A 13,643-nucleotide genomic window follows, 5' to 3' on the forward strand; every position below is an offset into this window, starting at 1 on the left:
ATAAGCTAAGTGGCATATATATACGTAAGCACCCAGCAAAGTGAATATCTTAGAATGAGAACTGACGAGACAAGCCTCTAGTTGTGGAAGCTACAGATATTGTATGGCTGGTGTCAGTGACAAAAGATACAACATAGAGGAGATGCTCAGAAGGAACTTAATGAATGACATAACTGGGAATGGTGGAATGTTCAAAAATGCTTCACACTGCAAATCTTCCTTATGTTTAATGATCTCCTAACGATGCCACTGTGTCGTATTCTAAGAAATCTCTGGCATACCATGCCTTTAAGTACATACCTTCAAATCTTAATAGGCAAAACACCACACTGTATGCTTCTGGTCTATTTCTATTTCCAAATTAGGTCTCATGTCCCCTAAATTATTCACCAATTTTTATTAAAGTTTGCCTTAGTTGTTTAAAAGAAAAATTAACCTTTCTTTGAAAAGGTTAGCCAGACTGTGTGTGGAGTCCAAACAACAAAGTGACTCTAATCCAGAATAAACATTCCCAGCTTAAAACATTGCAGGGAGAAGTCAGTATAGACGAGTTTAAAACCTTTTTTGCACCTGGTCTAATGAGAATCTCTCCATTTCTTCAAATTTACAGTTCACAGAATAAGGCTATCCATCTCATCTCTTGATAGTCTATGGTTGTATTCAAACCACATGCTAACTGTCCCAATGGTCGATATAGCACTTGTTTCCATGTACTTGTGCCATCCTTTTTCCAGACTGTCCTTTACATTGTATTTTTAGCAATAAAAAGCAAAGACTTTAAAAATTATTTAATGTGAGCAAAGATTTCTACTACCTCTGTGTGTCTGTAATTGGACAGGCTATAACTGAGGCCAAGACAGATCCTCAGTAACAACCATTGCCTTGTGCTACATTCCTATACCCAGTTCTTGACTTCTTTTTCCCGAAAATTGTGGTTCCAATGACATGCAGTGCTGCAGAACAGAGCCTAATGTCTGTTGTAGCAGTTAGCTTTCCATACATGTGGTAAATTCAGCAATATAGTGGAACCAGACTCTTAAATCTACAAGTAGTCAGTCAAAAGGTAGGCAATTTTTCACCTGGCACAACTGAAAAGCTAGATGAAACATGACATTTACCCTTATTTATTTAAAATATGAGTTCTTCAGATTAAAAAGAGACTATATATATGGGAGAGGGGGATATATAGAAACCTACATAACTATAATAACTATAAACCATAAACAGAAAGATAATAAAAAACAAACAAAAAGAAAACTACCAATGGTGTCCATCCAGCATGGTCTTTAACATTGGGGTCACTTCCACTTTGTAAGAGGTATTCAACAGAAGGGATGTCGCCCTAGTAGAACAATGAAAAAGTAAAATTAAAAATTATAAAGGAAAGAAAAAAAAAACTCATGATTTTGTATTTCTTCTTTAAGATTTCTGTCTTCTTCAAGATATAATTTAAACCTGTTCTATACCCATTGCTCATGAGTCAATAAATAATAAGTTACTCATTCATGGATTGTTCTGAGATACCAACTCAAACTCATGTAGTCCATCTCTGAACAGACTCCAATATCTCTGATATTAGCAATCTGTATCAAAATTCATGTCAAAATACCAAGGACAGTAGCCAAAGTTCATCTGATCATAATGAAGTTTTTAAAGTCACCATTTCATTTGTGAAAAACGTCCTTTTTGAACATATAAGAAAGTGGTTTCTTATTATCATTTAAAACAAAATTAAAGCCAAGAGGGCATCTTGGTGAAGCCAATGTTAAACCCAAAACTGGAGTCTTACTGGTAGTTAATCAACTTATCCTCAAGACACCAATTTAGTTTCAGTTCAGTTCAGTGGCTCAGTCAGGTCCGACTCTTTGCAACCCTATGAACCGCGCGGCACGCTAGGTTTCCCTGTCCATCACCAATTCCCAGAGTCCACCCAAACCAATATCCATTGAGTTGGTGATGCCATCCAACTGTCTCATTCTTTGTCATCCCCTTCTCCTCCTGCCTTCAAACTTTCGCAGCATGAGGATCTTTTCAAATGAGTCAGCTCTTCGCATCAGGTGGCCAAAGAACTGGAGTTTCAGCTTCAACATCAGTCCTTCCAATGAACGCCCAAGACTAATCTCCTTTAGGATGGACTGCTTGGATTTCCTTGCCATCCAAGGGACTGTCAAGAGTCTCCTCCAACACCACAGTTCAAAAGCATGAATTCTTTGGCGCTAACCTTTCTTTGTAGTCCAACTCTCATATCCATACATGACCACTGGAAAAACCATAACCTTGACTAGACGGACTTTTGTTGACAAAGTAATGTCTCTGTTTTTTAATATGCTGTCTAGGTTGGTCATAATTTTCCTTCCAAGGAGTAAGCGTCTCTTAAATTCATGGCTGCAATCACCATCTGCTGTGATTTTGGAGCCCCCCAAAATAAAGTCAGCTACTGTTTCCCCATCTATTTGCCATGAAGTGATGGGAGCAGATGCCATGATTGTAGTTTTCTGAATGTTGAGCTTTAAGCCAACTTTTTCACTCTCCTCTTTCACTTTCATCAAGAGGCTCTTTAGTTCTTCTTCACTTTCTGCCATAAGGGTGGTGTCATCTGCATATCTGAGGTTATTGATATTTCTCCCAGCAATCTTGATTACAGCTTGTGCTTCCTCCAGCCCAGTGTTTCTCATGATGTACTCTGCATAGAAGTTATACAAACAGGGTGACAACATACAGCCTTGACGTACTCCTTTTCCTATTTGGAACCAGTCTGTTGTTCCATGTCCAGTTCTAACTGTTGCTTCCTGACTTGCATACAGGTTCCTCAAGAGGCAGAGCAGGTGGTCTAGTATTCCCATCTTGTTCAGAATTTTCCAGTTTACTGTGATCCACACAGTCAAACGCTTTGGCATAGTCAATAAAGCGGAAATAGATGTTTTTCTGGAACTCTCTTGCTTTTTCCATGATGCAGCAGATGTTGGCAAATTGATCTCTGGTTCCTCTGCCTTTTCTAAAACCAGCTTGAACATCTGGAAGTTCACGGTTCATGTACTGCTGAAGCCTGGCTTGGAGAATTTTAAGCATTACTTTACTAGTGTGTGAGATGAGAGCAATTGTGTGGTAGTTTGAGCATTCTTTGGCATTGCTTTTCTTTGGGATTGGAATGAAAACTGACCTTTTCCAGTCCTGTGGCCACTGCTGAGTTTTCCAAATTTGCTGGCATATTGAGTGCAGCACTTTCACAGCATCGTCTTTTGGGATTTAAAATAGCCCAACTGGAATTCCATCACCTCCACTAGCTTTGTTCATAGTGATGCTTCCTAAGGCCCACTTGACTTCACATTCCAGGATGTCTGACTGGTGAGTGTGAGTGATCCTATTCACCTTATTTTCTCAAAGTTATTTTTCAGGCAAAGGAAAGGCTTATTTTCTCCCAAAAAAAAAAAAAAAAAGAAAAACTGACAGCTTACTCTGAAATGCTGAATAAATAAAAGTTACATGTGATAAAAATTACATACACCAATGTTGTGTTTTGAGAAGAGCTTCTTCAGGGAGAAGGAAATCTCTCTCCTACAATAAGCAGCCCCAACTCTATCAAATAAGCTATTCTGTATTGGTTGGAAAACGTAGAAGTCACTAAATCCCCTCAAGACAGTAACATTTGCTTTTACTGGGCTGTTTCAGACTACCTCGCAAATACCGCAAATCTAAGCTGGTAGCTTACTCAGTTTTCGAAAATACAAAAACAAAAACAAATCTTCATGCAATATATATTCTTAAGTTCCTAGATTACCAACAATACCTTAAATACTCAATGGGCCTAAAAAGCAAGCACTCCACATGTTTCAAATCAGTTGCGCCACATCCAATAAAAAAACTTTTTCCCACAGTTCCTCAGAGGAGCAATTCTACACCTGTGGTGCAAGTTAGCGTACATTTAGCTACTGTTGCACTATGTTTAAGTCAGTTCCAAATGAGCTCAGGAACATCTGTCAAGATACAAATTTTATTTTTTGAAACAATCCCATGAATACAGAGGCAGATGAACTGCCAGAACCATACACATTCCCAATCTTCAAAATCAAAGTATACACAAAAAATACACAAAAACCTTCTCAAAAATATCCTCAGTCTAATTCTACACAGCAGTCACAAAAACATATTAAAGAAGCCTGTAAAATAATATAAACACAACTGTGGAATAAAGAGTCATATGGAAGTCACATAGACAATTAGAGCGACAATTTGGAAACTAAAAAGAGAATCTCTTTTAAAGTTGCTAGCTGGTGGCAGTTTTCTTTCAAGTCACCTCTTCATATTATCAAAGGTGTCTTATGTTAACATTTTACCCCTAGACTACCCTGAAATGTATGAACAAAGTTAGTGGAGGTGACGGAATTCCAGTTGAGCTATTTCAAATCCTAAAAGATGATGCTGTGAAAGTGCTGTGAATATGCCAGCAAATTTGGAAAACTCAGCAGTGGCCACAGGACTGGAAAAGGTCAGTTTTCATTCTAATCCCAAAGAAAGGCAATGCCAAAGAATGCTCAAACTACCGCACAATTGCTCTCATCTCACACGCTTGTAAAGTAATACTCAAAATTCTCCAAGCCAGGCTTAAGCAATACGTGAACCGTGAACTTCCAGATGTTCAAGCTGGTTTTAGAAAAGGTAGAGCAACCAGAGATCAAATTGCCAACATCCACTGGATCATCAAGAAAGCAAGAGAGTTCCAGAAAAACATCTATTTCCGCTTTATTGACTATGCCAAAGCGTTTGACTGTGTGGATCACAATAAACTGGAAAATTCTGAAAGAGATGGGAATACCAGACCACCTGACCTGCCTCTTGAGGAACCTGTATGCAGGTCAGGAAGCAACAGTTAGAACCGGACATGGAACAATAGATTGGTTCCAAACAGGAAAAGGAGTACGTAAAGGCTGTATATTGTCACCCTGCTTATTTAAATTATATGCAGAGAACATCATGAGAAACACTGGGCTGGAGGAAGCACAAGCTGTAATCAAATCAAGACTGCCGGGAGAAATATCAATAACCTCAGATATATAGATAACACCCCCCTTTATGGCAGAAAGTTAAGAAGAACTAAAGAGCCTCTTGATGAAAGTGAAAGAGGAGAGTGAAAAAGTTGGCTTAAAGCTCAACATTCAGAAAACTAAGATCATGGCATCCGGTCTCATCACTTCATGCGAAATAGATGGGGAAACAATGGAAACAGTGGCTGACTTTATTTTGAGGGGCTCCAAAATCACTGCAGATGGTGACTGCAGCCATGAAATTAAAAGATGCTTACTCCGAAGAAGGAAAGTTATGACCAACCTAGACAGCATATTAAAAAGCAGACATTACTTTGTCAGCAAAGGTCCATCTAGTGAAGGCTATGGTTTTTCCAGTGGTCATGTATGGATGTGAGAGTTGGACTATAAAGAAAGCTGAGCACTGAAAAATTGATGCTTTTGAACTGTGGTGTTGGAGAAGACTCTTGAGAGTCCTTTGGACTGCAAGGAGATCCGAGCAGGCTATCCTAAAGGAGATCAGTCCTGGGTATTCATTGGAAGGACTGATGTTGAAGCTGAAACTCCAATACTTTGGCCAACTGATGCAAACAGCTGACTCATCTGAAAAGACCCTGATGCTGGGAAAGATTGAGGGCAGGAGGAGAAGGGGACAACAGAAGATGAGATGGTTGGATGGCATCACCAACTAAATGGACATGAGTTTGGGTAAACTCCGGAAGTTGGTGATGGACAGGGAGGCCTGGCATGCTGCAGTTCATGGGGTCGCAAAGAGTTGGACATGACTGAGCGACTGAACTGAACTGAACCCTGAAATGTATAGCTGATTTGCAAATTGCTTGTTTTTCATACTCAATCTATTTTTTCCTCCCTAATTCTGAAAAGTTTGTCATATTTTCTCCTTCTCCTTTATGTAGATGTAATGTCATGCACATAAATAAAATTATGATAATTTGATAGGGTCCACAGTAACAGGGTAAGCTTGAACCAATATATAGTTTCCAGGAAATAAATTCACTTCTGCTTCTGATTTCTTGGAATTACTTTAAAACAGAAATACTCTCAAACAGAATATTTTCTGAGTAATAAGAACTTCTAGGCTTCTTACAACTTACAAGAATAATTGAGATTCTCTTAAACCACAGAAGGAGGAAAAATCAGAGGAAACAGTATTTACCAAGGCTTATAAAAATTTTTAAACAGACTTGATGTTTTCAAATAATACCTTAAAGGGAACATGTGTCACACTGAATCTTCTTATTGCTAACCTTTCATTCAAAGGAAATATTCTTCACGTATTCATGCATATGGCATCAATATAAGTTAACTTCTCAAAAACAAATACACTCACACACAAACAAAACTTTTTCCTTATAAAGGTAAGCTCTTTAGAATAAATATCTGTATCAAAATAATACAGGACAGTAAAGTACAACAATAATAATACCTACCCAAAGTGGCACTTGTTGTAAAGAAACTGCCTGCCACCGTGATAGATGCAAGAGATGTGGGTTCAATAACCGGGTCGGAAAAATTCCCTGGAGTACGAAATGGCAAACCACTCCAGTATTTTTGCCTGGAGAATCCCACGGACAGAGAAGCCTGGTGGGCTACTGTCCATGGGGTCACAAAGAGTCAGACATGACTGAGTACTTACACACCGCAACACCCAAAACGGTTAAGTTTTTACACATAAATGAATTAACCAGGTACCTAACGTTTCTCCTTTTAGCAATTAAGTACTGTTGTTGCCAACTTGAAGACAAAGGAAAAGGGTCACATACCCAGGAATGTGAGTCTCTAGAACCTGAGAACAGCTCTTAGCTATAAGCCAGCAAGAAAACAGGATCTTAGCACTATAACCATAAGGAAGTATACAGTTTCTGCGAATAAACCAGATAAGCAAGGAAATGGGTTCTCTCCTAATGCCTCCAGAAAATAACACAGCCGATGAACTGATTATAATCTGGTGAGACTCATACCAGACTGACCCAGAAAGCTGTAAGAAAACTAATTTGCTTGTTTAACTCACTAAATTTGTGGTTACTAGCTATGACAGCAACAGGAAGCTATTTCAAGTGGCTAGGGCAAGAAAACACAAGTAACTTCCACTAGGGTGATAGCTACAGCCAACAAAGATGCCCGAAGTAGGTATGGGGCAAGATATTAAAGAATTTTAGTAATGATGTGGCCAAGCTCAAAGGTCCTTCTATAAAGCCATCACTGTAGCAAGGGATGCTAACCAGCCCAATAGAAGAGTAGAACTCCTATGGGATTCTCAGACCTCAGCACATCCACCAGGTGTACACCGTGCAACGGTGCACTCTTAGCATCTGGGGGAAACAAGAATGTAGGCACTGCACGTTTACAAGATATTTCTGGAGAAAATAACAACAACAACAAAATCTGTCTCTGACAGCAAAACACTTCATCTGTTCTGCCAACCTGCAATGTCATCAGATCTGTATTCATCACTCGGCTGCTCTAACTCCTTCCTTTTCCCTGTGCTTTGTTCCACGTTATAGTATAGCTGACCCTTAAACAACACAGATTTGAACTGCATGGGTCCACTTAAACACACATTTTTTTCAATAAATATACTGGAAAAATTTTCAAAGTTTGTGACATTTTGAAACAACTTGCAGACACACCAGGTAGCATAGAACTGTCGAAAAGAATAAAGAAAAGTTAGGTATGTCATGAATGCATAAAATATATGTAGATAACAGTTGATCCTTACCCTGATCTATGCTGGTATTTAAATTAAATTAATAATGCATTAGTATTCTTACTCTTTTATAACTTTGCTCTCAAAGAACTACACTACCATTCAAGATGCCTCTCTGTACAGTATGCCTCTCTCTTGCAAATGGAGAAACTGCACATCAGTCTATCATCACAGGTAAGTCATTTTTTAAAAAATGTCACAATATTTCCAATAGTGTATTATGAGTATGACACTGTGGGCCATACAAATCTTATGATTCACTTACAGAGTATAGGCTGGGCTACAGTGATGCAACTGTATCAATTACACTAGTCTACCATAAAGCAATCACATTGCTGCTTCACTATCAATGCATGAATCATTATACCTGTTAATAAATATGAATTTCTTTTTCACAATATCTCTTCATTTTTGATGTCTAGTGTTAGTATTCCATATACCAAGTACACTATTTTATATCGTACAAGACAACACTGATGTATGTACTGACTGACTATAACATAAACTAATTCTTTTGTATTGTATAAAATCAGTACAGTATCATAAATGTTTTCCTTATGATTTTCTTAATTAACACTTATCTCTAGCTTCCTTGGGATTCTCTTGTGGTTCAGTTGGTAAAGAATCCACCTGCAATGCAGGAGACCTGGGTTTGATCCCTAGGTTGGGAAGATGCCCTGGAGAAGGGAATGGCTAACCACTCCAGTATTCTGGCCTGGAGAATTCCATGGACTATATGATCCACAGGGTCACAAAGAGTCAGACATGACTGAGCAACTTTCACTTCTAGCTTCCTTTATTGTAAGATTATAGTATATAATACTTATAGAAAATATGTATTCATTGACTGTTTATATTACCAGTAAGGGCTTCTAGTCAATAGATGGCTATTAACTTTTTAAAGAATCCAAAGTTATGCGTGGATTTTGACTGTGTGGAGGTCAACCCTCCTAACCTCTGCCTTGTTCAAGGGTCAACTGCAGTTTTAACTTTAGAGTCACCTCAAATCCTTTTCTGAAGTAGGTGGATAGAAAGCATAAACAAGACAGCAGTACCGCAGCAATCGGTTTTCAAGTACACACGGATTATTCATTCTGGGTTGCAAACAAACAAATCAAGATAGTAAGTGAAATGAATACTATTTATAAAAAGATAAATATACTGATAAATTCATTGATTTTTCTTCAAGTATTTGTTTTGACTATTAAAATCAAGCTGAGATGGGAGCATACATTCTACTTACAAAAAATTTTTCAAAGAACATTACTGTTAAATAGGTATTTTAAAAACAATAGCAATCAATTAACTTTTCTTAAAGGTACTGTATCAGAATCTGCCAGTGAGTGACAAAACAGTATCTGATAAGTTGGAGAGAATCAAAATTCTAGTTCTGGCATTACAATTTCTAAGTAAAATGACAATCTGACAAAACTTGCATTGAAGCAATCTTGAACATTATCAATGGAGAAAATTCACCAAGACAACATCATGCCACCATATTTTCCTGCCTTAGGATTCCCCTGGGCTTTTTTCCATGGCCCATGTTGAGCATAGATAAACTATGGCCTGAAGGCTCGACACCCGATTTTGTGTACAAAACTTTACTGGTTTACAATATTGTCTATGACTACTCTGGCACTAAAATAGAGTTGAATAGTTAAGACCATATTACTACAGAGCTGAAAATATTCACTTTAATTTCTCCTTTAATAAAGTGTTTGACAAACCACGGCCTGGACTCTAGGTCCTAGAGATCCCCACTAATAAAGATATATGATTCTTATGATTGAAAGAAAAATTCTCTACCAAAGTAAGTGGATGCTTAACTAGTGGTCAGAAAATAATTCCCAGAAAGCAGAATGTAGAAACTAGAGCAATCTACATTCATGTACTAGCTAGAAAACTGAACAAAAGACACTGATTACTATACTAACTACTTATATCTATAAAGCATTAATAACACTATAATGTTAATACTGTTATACCTACTGTAATACACATATGAACATTCTCACACGCACACACATATATATAAAGAAGACAGAAAATAAAGTCTGATTTTTTAAAACCATACCTTGCAAAAATCAGACTAAAATGGAACTAGAGCCAAGTCCAAAAATTCAAGTTGTTCAAAGTATATGGACAGCGTAGAAAATGGTCATCTTACAGGGGAACCAGACAAAGAATATTCTACATTCATCATTTATTAGAAGAAAAGAAAAACATTAGAAGAAACTTACTTTTGTGTTTTTCCCTTTCTACCAGAAAGAATATATCTGGACTCGGCCTACTCCATGTTCCTCCCAAACATGTTATGATGCTCACCACCTTCATGCTCACGGGTCTCAAGGGGTTCTTTCCAGACCTCCCAAAGTTCTCTACCCATGCAAAAGACCTAAGTTTCCCAGTGAATTTAATGTACGATTTAAAAAAAAGCTATCCTAATTCAGTGCTAATCTTTCCTATATTATCGTTTCGTAACACCTGCATGAATTCACAAACCAAAGTCTATAAAGCTGTGTCACTAAGCGCTCCCTCTATGTCCAGCACTTGTGTCAATTTCAAAGAGTAACCACTGCAAGTACACCTCATGCTCAGCAAAAGAGGTAGCTTCCAAAACACAAATATTGCCACTTCTGAGGTACAGAGGCAATAAACAGACATAACTCAAAGAATGGGCTATTGAAAGGAACAGGCTGGCTGTGGGGCCCAGAGAAGTCCCTCTGCGGTGAACCACAGGAGTCATTCATGACACTCAAATTTCCAGTCACTGGAGGAATGCCCAGGCCATGTAGTGAGACCTCCTGGACTCTGCACAGGCCCGCTAGGAGGGTCAAACATACAGAAGCTCATGCCTTCTCGAACTGCCCTGAGCTCAGAAGCTGGGTAAAAGACATGTTGCCAGCAGTAAACTTGGCAATGTTGTGTCTATATCCATAAAGCATAAGAAGAATGGGTTAAAAAAAAATGGTAAAAACTGAACAAACCATTGAAAGTGAGAGTTGCTCAGTCATGTCCAACTCTTTGTGACCCCATGGACTACACAGTCCATGGAATTCTCCAGGCCAGAATACTGGAGTGGGTACCCTTTCCCTTCTCCAGGGGATCTTCCCGACCCAGGAATCGAAGCAGGGTCTCTTGCATTTCAGGCAAATTCTTTACCAACTGAGCTATGAGGGAAGCCCAAACAAAACCATTATGGAATAGAAAAAAACAAAAGCACTTGGCAAAGTTGAAGCTGAAATATGGAAATACTGGTTTTCTCCTGCAAGGTCATGCTCCTCTGGCCCAGGGACCCTGCTCTGAGGTAGGGTTCAAGTCCTTATCAATTCTTGCTTCCCCGGTTCACAGGAAGTACCACTTATGGTCAGGTTAATTAGCCTAGTAATCGTGTCATTTTTCACAAACTCCAAAGAAACCACTTTATACTGGGTCTCATTGTGAAGCTGTATTTCACAGTAAGCATCCTACCTTAATTGAAGCAATATGGAGCAAAGTCTCTCCTCGATGATTTCTCTTCACAGCTGTAAGGCTAATGGGCCACAGCTTTGTTGCTGAGGGACTACACATCATTCGTCTGTAACTTGGACTGTTCAGGGCAGAAGGCGGCGTACCTGGTGACAGGCTAATGGATTCATCCAAGATAGTATGGCTTCTCCTCCTTAATGTGTCCCCAGCTTTTTTGTTTGAAGGTGGTGAAGAACATGCAGGCAATGGCATGTTTTCTGAGAGCACTGCTGGCTTAACAGAGTTTCCACCAGTGCTCTGACTGCTGCTTCTGCATCTCTTAGAAACAGGACTGGAAATTCTGTTGTGTTGCCCACGCTTCCCATTACAACCTGATGGCAAAGATTTCTCGGATGGAAGACAGTTTGCAGAGACTGTCTTTTCAGGAGTCACTACTTCATCCTTGCTTTCAATTTCTGGAGACTCTATATGCTCAGCCAATGGTAAAAAGACTTCAGCCAAGCTTCCGAAACATTCAGATTCTGTAACGGACCCACTTGCTAGTAAGTCTATTTCACCATTTATCTGCAGGTTAGGAATCACAGATGGTTGGCTACAGAAGGATACCAGCTTTTCCTTACTTTCCTCTTTGGAGTCAAGGTCACCATCTTCCTTTTCTGCCTCTAAATTCCATTTTTGGTTGACTTCAGCTAAGGTTTTCTTTTTCTGTTTTTTTCTAGATTTTGTGGAAGGCTTCTTAGGCCTCTCAGAAACCTCCACCGGAGGGGTCATAGAGACAAATTCGTACATGGAGGTCTGCTGAGCATTTTCATCATTTTTCACAGAAGGGTGGGTTTGCACTGAAAGTTTACTCACAGTATATCTGACTTTCTTACTTCGAGGACTAAACCACATTTTTATTGAATTCTTCTTACTTTGTGCATCTTTAAATAAACGTTTCCTAGATGTTTCTTCTTTCAAATCTGATAGGAAAAAGGAAAAGGAATTGTTACATGAACATAATCTCTCCCATCTTGAACTCCCAAAGAATTGTGTTGATAGTTCTTCTAAGGTGTATCACCTTTTATTTGTGTACCTCTTCCTTCCTTCCTAGATTATGAAAGCAGATAGCCTCATTCAACAAATATTTACAGAGTCCTATCTGATTTTAGACCATGTTCTAGAAACTTACAGTCCACTGGGAAAGACAAAATATACAAACAAATAATTAGAACATACAGTCTGGTGTATGGAAGTACAGCCATGGGAAAAAGCTATGGTAAATAAACAGATTAACAGGTGAGACTTAATAAACAGTAGTCAAAAAAAATTAAGACTTATTAGCTGGGGAGGGAATAAAGTCAAGAAAAAAAACAGACTTATTAGCTGATGCTTAATTTTAAAAGAGGACTTTTGAAAATTAATCAATATAATTCACTATAAAACAAACTAAAAAGAAAAACAGGTGGTTTTTCTCAACAGATATAGAAAAATATATACACTGGCCAAATCCAGTATCCATTCATTATTTTTAAAAAGGCTCAGCATTAGGGATAGAAGGAAACTTCATCAACCTGCTAAGGACATCTACAAAACTACACACTGCTAGTGCCATCCTTAATGAGAAAAATTGGACTACTATTTTGTTCCTATTATCTTGTTTCTGTCATCAAGACAAGGCAAAGATGTCCACTCTCATCATTCCTATTCAACATCACACTGAAAGTGTGATAGCACACCAAGGTTAAGAAAAAGATAAAAATCACACGAATTAGAAGATATAAAAATGTATCTGCTCAAAGCTAACTTGATTAGCTATACAGAATATCCCAAAGAATCTCTTAAAAAATCACTAATAAACCAAGTGACTGTTCAAGGTCACAGAATACAAAATCAATATACCAAGTTCAATTGCAACTGTATTCCTACACACTAAAAATGAACATATGTAAACTACCAGACAATGCAAATTCTTATTGGCAATGTTAAAGACTTCAACACATATGCTAAGAGCAAAAGAAAACCACTAAAATGTTTTATGTCAATCCGGTGGCATGACTATATCTGTGTTTTTAAAAGATCCCTCTTGGCTGGAGTGTGGGAGAACAGGTTGGAAGAGGGCAAGAATGGATGCAAGAATAATCGTCAAGAGGCAAAGTAGTAATACAAGGAGAAGATAACAGCCTAGAGAGGTGACAGTCGAGAAAGAAGTAGAATTACTTGAAAAATATTTAGGAGATAAGATTTACAGGATTTGGTGATGAAATGAATAAAGAAAAAGGTGACAAAACAATTCATATGTTTCTGGCTTATAGCACTGGATGCACCTAGAGAAAAAACACTTATGCTGGCAGGGACAATCTGCTCAGGCTCCCGAGCACACCAACATGCTCTTGTGGGGTGTACCAAGAAGGCAAGGCCCTGGATGCTTTTACCCAGGCCATTTC

The 13,643-nt window shown here is 38.4% G+C and overlaps 1 protein-coding gene across 1 annotated transcript in view; it reads right to left on the reverse strand.

Moving 5' to 3' along the window:
* Positions 1-13,643, reverse strand: part of BARD1 (BRCA1 associated RING domain 1) — an 87,318-nt gene that overhangs the window by 41,510 nt on the left and 32,165 nt on the right. Inside the window, exons 4-5 of the mRNA XM_052635921.1 lie at positions 11,221-12,179; positions 1,262-1,342 (exon numbers count right to left, since the gene is read on the reverse strand). Coding sequence (XP_052491881.1) covers positions 1,262-1,342; positions 11,221-12,179 — 1,040 coding nt within the window. The remainder of the gene's footprint in view (positions 1-1,261; positions 1,343-11,220; positions 12,180-13,643) is intronic.

Source organism: Budorcas taxicolor, chromosome 2 (genome assembly GCF_023091745.1).
Source record: "Budorcas taxicolor isolate Tak-1 chromosome 2, Takin1.1, whole genome shotgun sequence".
Taxonomy (NCBI): domain Eukaryota; kingdom Metazoa; phylum Chordata; class Mammalia; order Artiodactyla; family Bovidae; genus Budorcas; species Budorcas taxicolor.